The 16,034-nt window shown below is 18.9% G+C and overlaps 1 protein-coding gene across 11 annotated transcripts in view; it reads left to right on the plus strand.

The window, feature by feature from the left end:
• Positions 1 to 16,034, plus strand: part of LOC122714508 (protein TAPT1 homolog) — a 110,167-nt gene that overhangs the window by 13,117 nt on the left and 81,016 nt on the right. For all 11 annotated transcript variants that reach the window (XR_006346647.1, XR_006346648.1, XR_006346651.1 and 8 more), the window contains exons 5-7: positions 4,996 to 5,330; positions 11,477 to 11,574; positions 12,912 to 13,127. Coding sequence is in view for 4 of the 11 variants with exons in the window: in XM_043935882.1 (XP_043791817.1) it covers positions 4,996 to 5,330; positions 11,477 to 11,574; positions 12,912 to 13,127 (649 nt within the window). In the remaining 7 variants the exon portion in view is untranslated. The remainder of the gene's footprint in view (positions 1 to 4,995; positions 5,331 to 11,476; positions 11,575 to 12,911; positions 13,128 to 16,034) is intronic.

The following is a 16,034-nucleotide window of genomic DNA, read 5'->3' on the forward strand; positions in this document are numbered from 1 at the left end:
AATTTACAAAATATGAATAGACATTGAAATTATTATTAAAATTATTATTTAAAATTATATATAGAGGCAATGTAAAAATTAACGGATAATAAAATAAAATAAAATATATATTTCAGACTTAACAATGATTAAATTATATTTTTATAAATATTTATACATTATTTTGATAATAAAAACTTACTTTGCATATGTGACGTTACTTAGATGATTTCATCTTTGCGTCAAGGCAATCATACGTAAGTATAGTATGTAGTTTAAAATAGAACATATCTTATAATTCTGTCATTTAATATTTTAAAATCCTTTACATAATTTGTTTTCATTGCTCTTTAATTTTTTATAAAAGAATAAATTAATTTTATTAAAATAAGTTAAATAAGATATTAGATTGATTGAAAAATTTTTTTCTCTCCTAAGATAAATCAATTATTCATGATATAAAATTAAAATTATAAAATTAGTGACTGAAATTTTTATTCATTAGTTTATAATATAATAGTGTTATTTATGATCTATTTTTCTATCAATAATTAGTTTCCATATAATTATCTTTCATCAATTTATTTAGAAATATTATATTTAGAAATTCATTTTTTATTTCTGTGTAATTTTCATTAGTAAAACATTCTTTAATATAAATGTCATATAGAAGCTATCTCTATTTCTGATTTTTTTCTTTAATATTCATTCAAAATATGATATATAAGATATATTTTGTATAATTTTTATTTAACAATATGTAAAAACAAATTTATTAAAGTATTTAAAAAGTTATCTTCAATAATCAATCATATAAAGTAAGATTTTTTTAAAGCAATGTTTTTTAACATAAGATTTACTCCATAGGAAAGCAAACTAAATATTTTGGAGATAATGAAAAATACTTAAAGTTACATTCTTCTCATTAGACATAATATTTTATTTATAATTTTGAAACATATAATAAAAATTGAAAATTGTAATTATAATTTTTTTAATTATATCTTTGTTAGAAAAAATAAAGATTTAATTATATATTTTTACAAAGTACATCTAATACATAAGACCATCTAATTTTATTTCGAAGATAAATATTATAATATACATGATCTTAAAATAAAAATATTAAATAATAATAATATTTTAACTATGAAGATTATAATAAAAAGTTTTGAAACGAACGGCATGATCTAAAATAAATTGAAAAATACTGCTTTAAAATAAAGTATTTTTAAAAATAAAAAATATAAGTCATATTAACTATTAGAGAGCAAATCAACGAGGAAATTTATAAGACAACTTATGGATAAGACAACTTTGGACAAAAATATGGATACTAAGAATTCAAACGAGTAAAAACGAGTGAATATTAAATTAGTGAAAAAATATGGAAAAAATATTCATTTGCATGGCAAGGATCATGTTCAAACTTATTATATTTTAAATTCTATCGATTCAAGAAAATTTATTTAAAGATGGACTGCGTTGAATATAAATTTTAACGAAGTCTGCATGAAATGATAACCATCATTTAAAAAAAAACCACTATTCACAATCAAAGCTCGAAATTTATCGTTTAATGATGGATATGTACAATTTTTATAACAAAAAAATTATGTATATTTATTAGAAGTGACATTAAATCTATCTATTATAAATTGGAGTCGTATATTCATATATTTATATATATATATTCATATATTTATATATATATATTCATATATATATATATATATATATATATAATAATTCGATTATTTATATATTCTGTATTTATATAAGATTTATATTCTATAAGATTTCACGAGAAAATTATATGCAAAAAAAAAAAAAGGAAGAAACGCTTAATTATTGATTAAATAAAAATAAGAAAATTCAGAATTCTTTCATCGATTAGTAGCAGATGTGATAAAATTCTTTTAAAGAAAAATTTATTTAAAAAAATTTATTTAAAAAAAAAAATTATTAAACTTATAGAAAAGAAAAAATACAAAGAATAAGATGAAAAAATGGTCTTGATGATTAAGATAAAATGTAAGGCATTAAAAAAATGTCAATCATTTAAAGTAAGAAGAGATATTCTCAAGATTTTTGCGTTACAATAATTGTGAAATTGTTATTATAAGAATTAATTTTAAAAGAAGACAAAACCTATGGAGATGATATGATTACATATTTATATGAAATTAATTATAACGAAGACATTCGATAATGGATTGAAGAAAAAAAAGAAATTATGATTTGGTAAAGAAATGATGATAAAAAAAAAAAGAAAAATATCTCAAGTCATATAATTTATAAAACTGAAATCTGATAAATCGTGAGAATCGATTTAACATCATCAGAGATAATAAAAATAATAATATAAATAAAATTTTTCTGAAATGTATGCATTATTGCAAAGGATTCAAAATATGAGAAATTTTATACAGTTAAAGACAACAATTTTATAAATTATATTTTCTATAAGATAATAAATATCCTGAAAAGAATTTGGAATTGAACGCATTAAAAAAAAAAATATATTGAATTAAAAAATACAGATTAAACAGATATAAAAATTGTAAAAGAAAGAGTTTTATAAAAAAAAAAAAAATACAAATCATATTTCTAAAATATAAGAAAAATAAAAGAGAACAATAAAAAATTAAATTTTTTTCTTGGGAAAATAAGAGAAAGAAGAAAAAGAAAACAAAGAAAAACGTATCTTTCTATATCTATCAGCAAAAACTTTTTGTGTTTTTTACAAAGAATAATTGAGTAAAATTAAATAGAAGATCTATAATTATTAATATTGTATATATATTTATTATTTTATTATGGGAAAAACTTCAAGTCTAAATTACATAATTAGAATAAATTTCTATCGAATTATATAGACTAATCGAAAATTATGTAATCTAATAAATCATCTATTATTAAATTGTGTATACTACAAAATTTGATAACTTCTTTTCATAGAATTTGATATATTGGTACATGTATATATATATTATTAAAATCCTATATTTTTATTTGATCACAAAGTTCTTAGATGATCAAATGATTGAAATCTTAAATTATTAATGAAAAATATATCTACAGCAGAAAAAACGGAGATTGGATTTTTCATAACGAAAAAATTATCTAAATTGAAGATGAAGACAATAACAAATAAAATCTTTTTCAAAATAGATTTTAATAATTTAAAAAAATTGAAGTTCAGATATTGAAAAGAAATCTGTAAAAAAAACTAATGAATTAATAACAGCATCTTCAAAAATATCTTAGTATATAAAATCCAAAAAATGTAGAATATCTATTACCTTATATGGTTATTTAAACTGATATATTTGAAATGAATAAAAATTATATAAATCTAGAAGATTGAATATGAAATAATGGATTTTATAAATAAGAGATTCCAATAGTAGTAGTATATCGAATTTAAAAAGATATTATGTATATTTGATAAAGTCTATCTATTTAAGGCCAAAATAAATTATACTTTGAGAAAAGAAAAATAATACATACTAGAATATGATTCAATTTTTTTACTCATTTGTGAGAGCTATGAGTGAAATAAGAATTTAAAACAGAAGAATTTAAAGAAAAATTTAAGAATTTAAATTTTTTATCGAATAGTTGGAAAATAACGAAATAAAATGGATTTTTTATCGAAAAATCATAATTCTAGAATCTAAGACTTTTATGAAAGTGTGTTAAATGTATATCACTGTGAATTATTGTACTGTGAATTATTTTATGAATCATTGTGTTAATAAAAATAGAAAAATCTTTGGATTACTGTTGAAATTGCGATTATTTGCTAAATGATATTGAACATTTTTTTAATTATTCTGATATATTTTTTGAATTGTTCTGTAATAAATAATACGCAATAAATGTAAGGCGAGAAAATCTTGAAAAGAAAGATGGTAATTGATTTAATATCAAAAATTTTATAGAAAAGATTCATCAAAAATGAAGATAGCTTTCAATAATTTCAAAACTTTAATGAAAAAACATAAAAAAAAAAGAATTGTTAGAAATAAGAAATAATTTATAATATATCTTAATTGAATTTAGACATTATGTGATATAAATAACACTATTATATACATATATGTTATAAAATTAGTATATAAAAATATCGATTAATAATAACAGAATTTAGCAATCAGCCTAATAGCAAAAGATGATTCCTTTCTTTTTTCATACAATTTTATAATGCATAAAAGATGATCTCAAGATTTAGATGAATAAATTTTCATAAAATAAATAAATATAAAAAAAAAACGGAAAGATAAAGTAGAAAATTTTATTTTATATTTTAATTATTTTTTTTACCGAATTTGTATTAATTAAGCTATATTAAAATACAATTATTATATATTTTTATTGAAAATTATTTTTTACAAATTTTTAATAATTTTTAAAAATTTTTTATTTAATCGAATAATTTTATTCAAAATATATTTTTATCAGAAGAATTTTATCTGAACAATTGTGATTATAAACATACATTAATACATTGTGTCTCTCTATGCTATTTTCTGTATATAAGTTATATTTTGTAATATTAGACAAAGTATTTATAATAAGATTATAAAATCAATCGAGTAAAAAATTGAAAATATTTTATTCAATATAATTATATGCATTATAGTATTATTTATATATTATATATTTGCAGATGAACTATATCTGTTTTCTTATATATTCTTTAATCATTTTAAATAAAATAAAAAGAACAAGAAAATTAGTGTAAAAATAAATATTTATATGTATCATTTAGAGAACATAATTTAATTGTTAAATTATATAACTTATTAAGATAACTCAATGTTCATGATTCACAGCCTAATCTAATCCTAATGATTTTTTAATAAAAAATAGTTTTAAATAAAACATGTTTATACAAATGATGAATGATAAAAGAAGTTGAAAATTATCATAATGTTATTAAACGTTCATATCTAATTAAACTTTTACTACGTTATATTTTATTATGTATAAAATATATTTATGATCTAGAAAGGAAAGGAGTAATTTAAAAGTTGGAGAACGGCATCTAAAACCAGCAGAGATTTGCGATCTTTTAAAGGGAATTGTGGTGATCAGCTGTTGGGCAGCTACATGGAAGGTTGACACCTCTATGATGTACCATTTGGTGAAAAGTCAATCAGTAATAAAATTGTATATATTTTATAATATGCTGGAAGTCGGTGATAGATTATTCAGCGCTTTTGGCCAAGATACGATAGATGCCCTTCTATGGACAGCTACGGAGCCTAGATCAAAAACGCAAACACAAACATCTCAACATTTGGGCACTCTACCTCATCTATTGTTTGCTGTTGCTTATGTTTGTATCCTTTCTATTCATAAATATTGGATATAGAAAAGATAATTCTGTGCTCTTATTTCGAATTATATTTCGAAAAGTCTTTAGGCCAAATGAGCATTGGCTCATTTTTATCATATTTCTGTATAAAATATAAATAAGTATTGTTTCAATATTTGGCAATTATTTATTGAGAAAATCGAATGTCCAAATGATTTAAGAATTTTAGGAATTTTAAGAATATTACTTTATTTATTAACTTTAAGAATATTAATATACTTTCTTTGTTAAATATTGATATCATTAAGCTGAATAATTGAGGACAACATTGGATAAATTCGTAAATAATAAATGCTCAGTAATTATCTCTAGCATTGAGAGATTCTTTTTGTCACTGTAAAATTCATAAATTGCGGATATATATGTTAATTTAAATTTTTATTAAAAACTCAACAATTTAAATAAAGAATTTATTTTAATTTATATTATAATATTTATTATTTTTTTATATTAAATATTATTTATTATTTATTAAATATTAAATATTATAACGAATATTGATATTTTGAATATTTTTTTTTATATACCATATAAATTCAAATTTTTTATGAATTAAATATATACAGTTCATTTATCAATATATTTATATATATTTTTATTAGTTTATTATTATTTTTAGTTTTATTAAAAAGAAATCCGAATTTTGATTTAGCCATTAGAATTAAATTTTTTTAATTTTAATACTTTATAATAATAAATAGTATAATAATAAGTAGAATGATTTGTTTATTACTTATCCAATGCTTATTATATTCAATGTTTTAATTTAATTTTTATGAATTTTTACAAATTTTGCTTGCATTCATCGTGAAAAAATTGTTTTAGTATATTGTCGATGGAAGCTATGTAATGAAATTGTAAAATCAGTTAAAGTTTACATGTTTGAACACTAAAATATAAATTGAAATATTTTAAGGAAAATAAGAATTAATAAAAATGAATGAATTTTGTTCATTCATTCATCAAGATCGAATGATATCAATTTAAAACAGTTATTTCTTTCAAGAATATATTTTAAGAAGTTATAAATGTCATAATATTTGAAAAATAAATTCTAAATACAAAATTTCACATAATAATGTTAATATATAATATTAATAATAATGTTAATAATAATATAACAATATATAATAATATAATAATTTAAATAGAAATAATATATTTATATAGAAAAGTGTAAATAATTAGTATTAGTATTGAATAATTACAAATGATTTTTCGATGTTTTTTTCAATCTATCTGTGAAAGTAAAGCCAATAAATAAATAAAATTTCAATAAATCTAATTTTGCAAATTCTTATTAACTGTTAAATTTTTTTCAATTCGTAAGCAAAATGCTTGAAAATCATATGTATTTTGGGTATTTTATTTTTATTATTTTTTTTAAATTGATCATATATGGCGTCTTTATTTTCTATTTTCATATCTTCTATTTTTAATTATTGCTACAATTAATGATGATTTAATTGCTTTTCATTTTTTAAAAGTGAAACATTTTCCAATTTAATAATGCATTTACAATAAGAGTTCATTAAATAAATATATTAATTATTATTTAAATATACGTATAACTATATCCTATTTTTATCGAAAATCATGTTAAAAATAAGATTTGGATTTTTTTTCCAAAAATTACATCATTTCTTTAGATCTTCGATCTGGAAAAAACTCATACATAAATCAATTATACTTGTTTTCAAATAAATTACTGAACTTATAATGCATCTCTGTCTATTGAGTAGAAGAAATCTTCCTTACAGACGTGTCATATTCTTTATGAATAAAAATCTCACAAATATATAATATATATAATATAAATATATTATATATATTATATATATATATATATGTATAATTTGAATATATTAAAACAAAATAAGGCATAATTTGAATATATTAAAACAAAATAATCCATATATATAAATTATTTCGTCTTAATCATGGTTAGGAAATGGGAGAAAATTATTTTTTGAAAAGTAAAATATTTGTAAGGATTGTTGTAAGGATTGTGATTAAAGCGAATGATATTATGTATAATGATACGTTACGTTGCAAAATGAAGGATTTCTTAGTAACTCTGATTATATACATATGTACATATGATTATATAAATCAGTATCATCATTTAATATCTCAATTTATATTTCATTATATCGTTTCCATCGATTATAAAGGAATTTATTAATAAATTGCTTTTTAAATTGTATATATCAAATAATATATAGTAAAATTTTATTGTTTTTGCTTGTTTGCTTTAAATACATTTTTAAAGTATATTTTAATTTAGTTTTTGTCATAAGTTTTTTATTTTCTAAGTCTTTTAATATAAAAATATAAATTGTATAGAAATATAATAACTGTAGAAATTATAACATTGGAAATATTTATTGCATTATTTTTTATATAATCTTGTAAATCTATATAATCTTGTATAATCTGATAAAATAAAATTAGATTAAAGATTTTCGTGATGTCGATTGCTTGCTAATATCATTTTAATCAATGGCGTTCTAGTAATCTCATGTGGCTGGACATTTTTGCCATGTATATAAATTCATCATTTATTTAATTATTTTCAATTAGAATATCTATTCTTATATAGATTGTGAGTCTATTGTCGTTTTATATTTATATTAAAAAACATAATGTTAATGTATTTCTTATGTCTTTCTTAATATAACATTGGAATATATTCTCTGATGTCTTAATTAAAAAAATGTTCTTATTCTGAATTCCGTGATTGTATTTCTAATCCAATACAAGACATATTGACTTGTAAAGAATTTCTATTTTGAAACATTAATAATATATAATAATTAATAATATATATATTTTTATATAATATAATTCAAAAATTTTTTTTTGTTTAAAGATTTTACAATATTTCACAATATTAAAATTGAAAAATTGAATATTGTTCATATTGTTTTCTAGACTATTGTGTTATGGTCTATACTCGATATATAAAATTATGATAAAACATAATATCATATTTTTTATGTCATTGTCATGTTGTCATTGTCTATTTTGTTGCATGATGGCATAATTTAATATTGATATATATGCATAGTTTCAGTTAAGTAATTATAACATACATTCTTATATCTCAAATGTATGAAGGAATATAAGTAAAGGAAATTATAACGAATGATATTCAAAATTACAAAATACAATGAAATCTCTATATTCGTCAATAATTTATTTCTAAAGAGAAATATTAAATTAGACAAATACATAATCAATTTTTTTTTAATAATAAGAATTTATGAAATATTAACAAAAAAAGGAATAATAGATTTTAAACTTTAAATCGGAACTTAAATAAATAAAATTATAAACAGAAATTTAATTTTTATTGAAAATTTATCATGATAGCAAAAAAGTGAATCATGCAATTTTTGATGATAAATATTAGATAACGAATATAGAAATTCCATTGTATTATATTTATAAAATAATACTAGAGTTGAGTAATATTGATAGTATGATAATTGATGAGAATTTATTTTTGATTGAACAGATAATGATGAAAATATAAATATGATTTTAACAAGATTTTTAACTCCAGGAAAAAACATAAGATCTAATTTTATATAAACTTGAAAATATAAATATAAATGTATAAAATATATATTGTCTTGTTTCTAATGAAATTTTGCTAACTATATTTTAACTTTTATAATATGTTGTTTTTTCTTTTACAAATTCTCAAAAAAAAAAAAAATATTTAATGTAATCTCGAAGAATTATTTTTAAATTTGCACATATAGATCAGTTTTGAAATTTTTATTGAATTCAATATTATTTTTAATTTTTTTTTCGATGATTTGATGAATAATTTTCATTCTTGATTAAAATTCTAAATTTTCGTATAAAGAAATTATGTTAGGATAATTCTTTATTAAAAAATATTTTTGCAATTTTTTTACTTCATTTTCAAAAATGTGAAGTTCTCGTGTTTTGTTTCAATAATAAATTGTTCAATAAATTTTACTGTTATGATTAGAATTTCTATTTTATTTTAGGTTAAATAAAAATTTTTAAACTATTTGATTTTTGTTGAATAAATAAATAAATTTTCAATAAATTTCTCTGAACTTGTTTACTTTTTACTCAGATATACTTTCTATTATATTTAATCATTATTTGCATTATTTAGAGATGATATGCGCCTTTCATATTTTAGATCATATAACAGATGACATATCTAGTCATTGTAATTTTCTTCTTATATCTTTTGTTATATTCAGTGATATTAATTAAACAAAGATAACAGTCATTTGAATAGCTGGATGGATTTTTGCATTACTATACAGTAAATTATATTAAATATAATAGTAAATTCATTATTTATGGAATTTCTTCAGTTTTTCATTTTGAAAAATTGTAATTGTAATTGTAAAAATTGTAAAATTTTCTCAATGACTGAAGAATTTTTTCTAATTGTTGCGATTATAACTTCTTGATCTTACTTAGTTCTTTCAAATTTTTATCTTCGATAATATTGCCAAAATCTGTAAACTATATTTTTTGCAAATTTAATTTTAAAGTTTCATATCTAAATGATATTGAAAATAATCTTCAGAAATGATTTTTTTCAAGAAATCTTATTATATTTTATATAAACAATTATTGGTTGATGTAAATTTTTGAATTATTTAATTAATAAAAAAACTTTAAATATTTTTTAACAAATTTCTTTTACTCTTTTTTTGACAATTTAACAAGATTATAGATTCTGCAAAATAATCAATAATTAAATATGCTGTCAAAAAAAATTAATAGTTTTATAATTACATTAATAAAGCGATAGAAAATATTAAAAATAATAACAGTAATAAACAGAAATAACATGTATGAAGGAAAGTATGTGCGAAAAAGAGGATTTAATTTAATTAATCTTGACAAATTGGAAAAAAAAAATCTCAGCTTGTTGCTATAATGAAAATTGATAAAGCACATTGTATCGACGATACTATTGCGATTGCGCGAAATCGATCTTTGTTCGGTTGTTTCCGTTAAGTTATTGGTTTCATATTCAAATCAGTATATATCATATGTACCAACTATAAATAAACAATTTTGTCCTCATCATTTATTAAAATAACAATTGATTGAAAGCAATCAGTATTTTTTTCGAACTTTTCATAGTTGATTGGTTTAAGTATCTAAAGATAAAATCAGTTTCTTCGTAGATATAATGAATATCATATTTTACAAATATATTTAAGTTTCTTCTTGAACTGTCCAATGCAATAAATATTTCCAGTTATTTATTTTTCAATCAATAATTGATTTATTTTCTTTAAAAAAATGAAAACAACAGAACTTTTAGATCAATTTAATATTTTAAGTAATCGATAAATATATTATAAAGTTTCTCAATTTTTATACTACATATATTACTTTCATATACATCAATTTTTTAAAACAATAATCATGTTCGATTATGTTTGATTTTGTTATATATAATAATAATAATTTTGAAAAAATTTATTGTTTTCTTTTCTTTTTTTTTTATTTCATATTGAAGAAAAGTTGAATAAAAAAAAGTATAAAGATATTGTTGAATAAATCATATTATAATTTGATCTATAAAGCATGTCTTTGGATATTCGACTTTAATATATCTATATGTAATAGTAATTTATTACATTACTACAATAATTTAATACATATTATAATTTTATGTTTTTCATTTATTCGTCAGTTATGCAAGAATGTTTGAATTATATACAGTAAATATTATGGACTGTGAATTATGTTATTATATTATTATATATTTTAGTTATATTTATTATATATTTTACTTTACTATTATTAGAATAAAAATATATTTTTATTTCATTTTGTATATAGATATATTATTTTATTTCATTATTTAGTATATGATATATTGAAATAAAGTAATTATTCACACTTAAATTCGTTTATTTAAATATAAAAAAGCAAATATATTTATATATTATATGAACATTTAAGTAACACAATATTAAATTTTTTTTCTAATCTTTAAAATTGTTATCTTCCAAGATTATTATTTATCATTTTAAGTTGTATTTTACATTTAAAAAAAATTAACGGTATATTTTCCGATACTATATTTCATAGTATTACACAGTATATTGGTGCTTTTCCAAGCAACGACTTTGAATGTTGCCATTAACAGCAGCAACAAGGCGCTACTTACTATAATGATGTCTAATAATGTAAGTTTTTCTTTTACTATTAATTTAATAATAGATTATATATTTTGCAAAGTGTTTTTAAAAAGAATAAAAGTATCAAAAAGAGGAAAATATATATAATATTTCTTGAATAAAAAATGTTATTGAAATTATAAATTTGTTTTGTTATGCTAGTCAAATTAAAAATATTATAGGATATATAGAAGTATATCTATGGTTAAATAATTCTAACATAAATATTAAAGTCACATATAATACTAAAATTATCGATTTATTATTTATTAGAATAATATTAAGTATTCATAATAATTTTTTTTATGAATAACTATATTTATAGCTATTATTCTAATAAATAGCCATATTTTATATTAGTATGAAAAAATATCATTTTGTTGTATGTTGTGTAATTTTATTTTTTTTCTATTTTGATAACATATGAATCAAATTGAAAGTTAAAATATTTTTTTATTAAATATATTTATTATTAAATATATAAAATTTAAATAATTATTGTATTAGATCTGTATTGTATTAGATGATACATATAATAATAAAATACTTTATCTATTTCTGAATATTAGAATATTTCATTAAAATTGAACTATTCATATATAAATTTATAATAATAATAAATTCGTTTTTAAAATCACTCTGCAAATTAAATTTAATAATCAAATATGTGTTAAATTATTAGATATTTAAAACATATATTTTAAATAAAAAAATACATAATGTTACTAACTGTTCTTTTTAATAAAATAAGTATTTTGAGTTTTATAATTTAATAAAAAATAGTTTTTTAGTTTGATAAAAAATAATAGAAAAAAAGTAAAAAATTAGAATCTAATATAACACAAATAATTCATAATAGAAGAGAATTGTAATATCATTTTAATTAAAATGATATTTGAAATCATTATGGTAATAGAAAAAAAATTTTATCTCCGAACAAAATTTTCTTTTAATTAATCTTTAATTAATTTAAATTAATATAATTTTAAGAATTATCTTAATCTAAAATTTAAAAAAAAATTCTTATTGATATATTATTGTTAATATATAGGAAGTGAAAGCAATAATTAATAATAAATTACAACAATTTCCATAAATATTTTATTGTATAATTATTTTGCAAAATTTATATTATATAATATGTTTATCATTTAATTATATCGCTATATATTAATATATCGCTATACAATCGAATAAAGAATAGAAAAATATAATTTAAGAAAAATAGAATTTATATGTAAAAATAAATAATTATATAATAAAGGTTTTAAAGTCTTTTCAAGCAACTCAGAAAGAGATTAGAAAAAAAACAATATAACAATAATGTTCTAAACTTTTTATTTCAGTTCGTAGAATTAAAAGGTTCCGTTTTTAAGAAATTTGACAAGAAGAATCTATTTCAATTATCTTGTGCAGACGTGAGAGAACGTTTTCATTTGATGATGCTTCTTCTTGCTGTGAATCTGCAAACAATGAAAGAATACGCATGGAAAGCGGAACGACTTGCAGTGCTATTGCCAGATTGCATAATGTTGCTCTTGGCGGAAGTCCTCGTAGATTGGGTAAGTAAATTGTCGTAATTTCTTGTATTTTGTGTCTTGTACTAGAAAGAATTGTTCTGTGTCAGAAGTGAATTCAAATCGAATTTATTTTTGATGAAAACGATGTGATTTTAATAATATTATTAAAAAACATGTATATAATTAATATAATATCTATCAATCGTAAAAGTTCCTATTTTTTTTATAATTTCTGAACGCATAATATCATTCTTTATCTTCAAATTATTCTATCATTATTTATTTTTTTGGTATATTTTGATGATGTTTTATTTATCTTATATTAATATATTCGTATGATATTTTCGAAGATTGATTTCTAGAATAGAAAAAATATTCAAAAATATAACTTAAAAAAAATGTTGAAATTTATTTATTAATTTACGATTAATTGAAGTCAAATTTGTTATTTTGTATAATTTTGATATTTATTTTGAATTTAAATCTATTCTCCAAAATTATTCCACGAATATATTAATCTTTAATATATATAGGATATTTTAGAAATCGATTGATAAGTTTGACTTAATACAATTTTTGAGATGATATCTTTCTTTATAAAAATGTTCGTTTTGATTTTTGTTAATGAATGTTGTGTATACTATGGCAAAACAAATGTTTTTGACTATTGGTTTAATCTCAATGATTCATTGACAGTATATATCCAACTCATTATGATAAGACAACTCCGATTGGCCAATATTCTTTGTTAATAATTTACTAATAAAAATTTTTACAAATTTGTTTTAAATCACTTCAAGAATCATCAGTTAAGCCTTATCGATCGATTTATATTATATAGTATATTCTGATAAAATAAAAATAAAAAGAATTGTCCATGATCAATGATTTTGTTTGATAATTCGTAAGTTTTTTAATGTCTATTTTTGAAAGTTAATGATATTCATTTAACCATATTAATTATTTATGCTGCATACTCAATCTGCTTGTTATAAATCTATTATTCCCATCAACATAAGCAATGATTATTTAATAGGAAAAATTTGTATTTTTTAATATATTTAAAATACTTCCCAAATTTGAAGATTTCTTTTAACTTTCTAAACATGGAATGAACTAAATTTTTTATGAATCCAGACTAAATATTATTCCATTCTTATTATAAAACTTTTAAGTTTAATTACTTGATATAGGATGCTTCAAAAATATTGGAACATGTCCGTAAATTAAGATAATTTCAAGCAATATTTTGGTTACCGTGCACGAACAAATTCAAGTAACATATCTCGAAGAAAATGTGTTGAATATAATATTTATTTTATTGATAAAAAAATTATATCGAATTACATGATAATGAATAAACTAATTAATTGTTATTGTGGTAAAATTATGATGTAATATAAAATTTTTTTAATGAACGATTAATATTACATATTTAAAATAAAAAAAAATAAATCATGCATTACAATCTATTAATTTAAAAAATAATTCACCAGTAAATAGATAAAACACTCAACAAAAATTCAACTCAAGCTTTGAAATATACCACTAAGTCATTGTTTTTTGAATATTCTTTTCTAATGAATTAATTTTTTACACGTAATATTAAATAAATTATAAATAAAACATTATTGAAATAACACATATAACATGTATCATCGGATCAATATATATATCGTTTATTTAATTGCAGTATTATCAACTTTGGTCAGCTGATATTAATAATTCAATAATTCCAGAAAAGAATCTTAAATTATTTCTTTAAAAATATTGATATTTTTGAAAAGATCTGTTTTTATTATATTTTTATTATATTATATTATAATAAATATGATTCAATATAATCTTCTTCTGCTATATAAGTTTCTATATGTCTAATAATATTTGTGTGAATACATTTCGATATTGATATTCGATGTAGCTTCATAAATTTTCATTATTATTTTCTCTACTGATAGATAAGGGTATCTCATTTTTTTCAAAATATTCTTAGTATATATATATATATTCTTATTAGAATTTATTAGAAAAAAAGTTAAGATTCTTACAGCATTTGAATCGTTCCTTCTAACGAACCTTTATTCATCTTCTATTTTTATTTTAATTTTTTTTCATGATCAATTATATTTTTCTTTAAGTTTCTTCATATTTCTATACGATGCTTATTATTTTTTATTTCTATTCCACATTTATATGAATTTTAGATTTTTTTCTATATCTTAATTCTGCTAAATTATAATTTTTTAATTTCAGAATTTTATAATTTATATTTATCTGTTTTTTTACCATTTTATCCTCTCTTTCGTTTGTTTTTACGTTTATGAGTTAAAATTCAGATTATTTTTATTTTTAATGTTTTTAATTAGTTTTCTTTCATTTGTCAAGTTTTGATTGTTATTTTTTTATTTTTATTCTTGTTCCAGTTCTTTTCTTGTTTTATTAATTTTATTAATCTCTCTGTGCTAGATAGTTTAATATTTTTTTGAATCTGAGAATATTATTATCTCTTTTTATTTTTCTATTTCTTTGGCTAATTTAATCATTTTCCGTATTTCTCTTTACTTTCGTAGTGTAAATTACTTTTTCTAAAATGCTCAATTTATAGTTTTTTTCCATCTTTCATTTTTAATGTCAGTTAATCATTCCATCCATTTATTTTTAAATCTACCATGGTATCTCAATCAATTATAATTCATTAATAAAATGATATTTTCAATTTGTATATTTTTCTTTATAATTGTTTTGATTGTGTCAACTTCTATCTTTTTTTAAATAGAATAGATTTTTATTAGATTATCTGTATTTTCTTATCATAGATTTCTATTGTTTCATTAGTTATTATTTCTTTCAATTCTTTTGTCTAATTTAGACTTCTATTGTTGCATTTTTTATTATTTCTAAGTTTTCTTCTATTCTATTCAATTTTTGCAAACCAAAAACTATTAAGAA

This window comes from Apis laboriosa, unplaced genomic scaffold, assembly GCF_014066325.1.
Source record: "Apis laboriosa isolate Shangri-la unplaced genomic scaffold, ASM1406632v1 scaffold30_cov140, whole genome shotgun sequence".
Lineage (NCBI taxonomy): Eukaryota > Metazoa > Arthropoda > Insecta > Hymenoptera > Apidae > Apis > Apis laboriosa.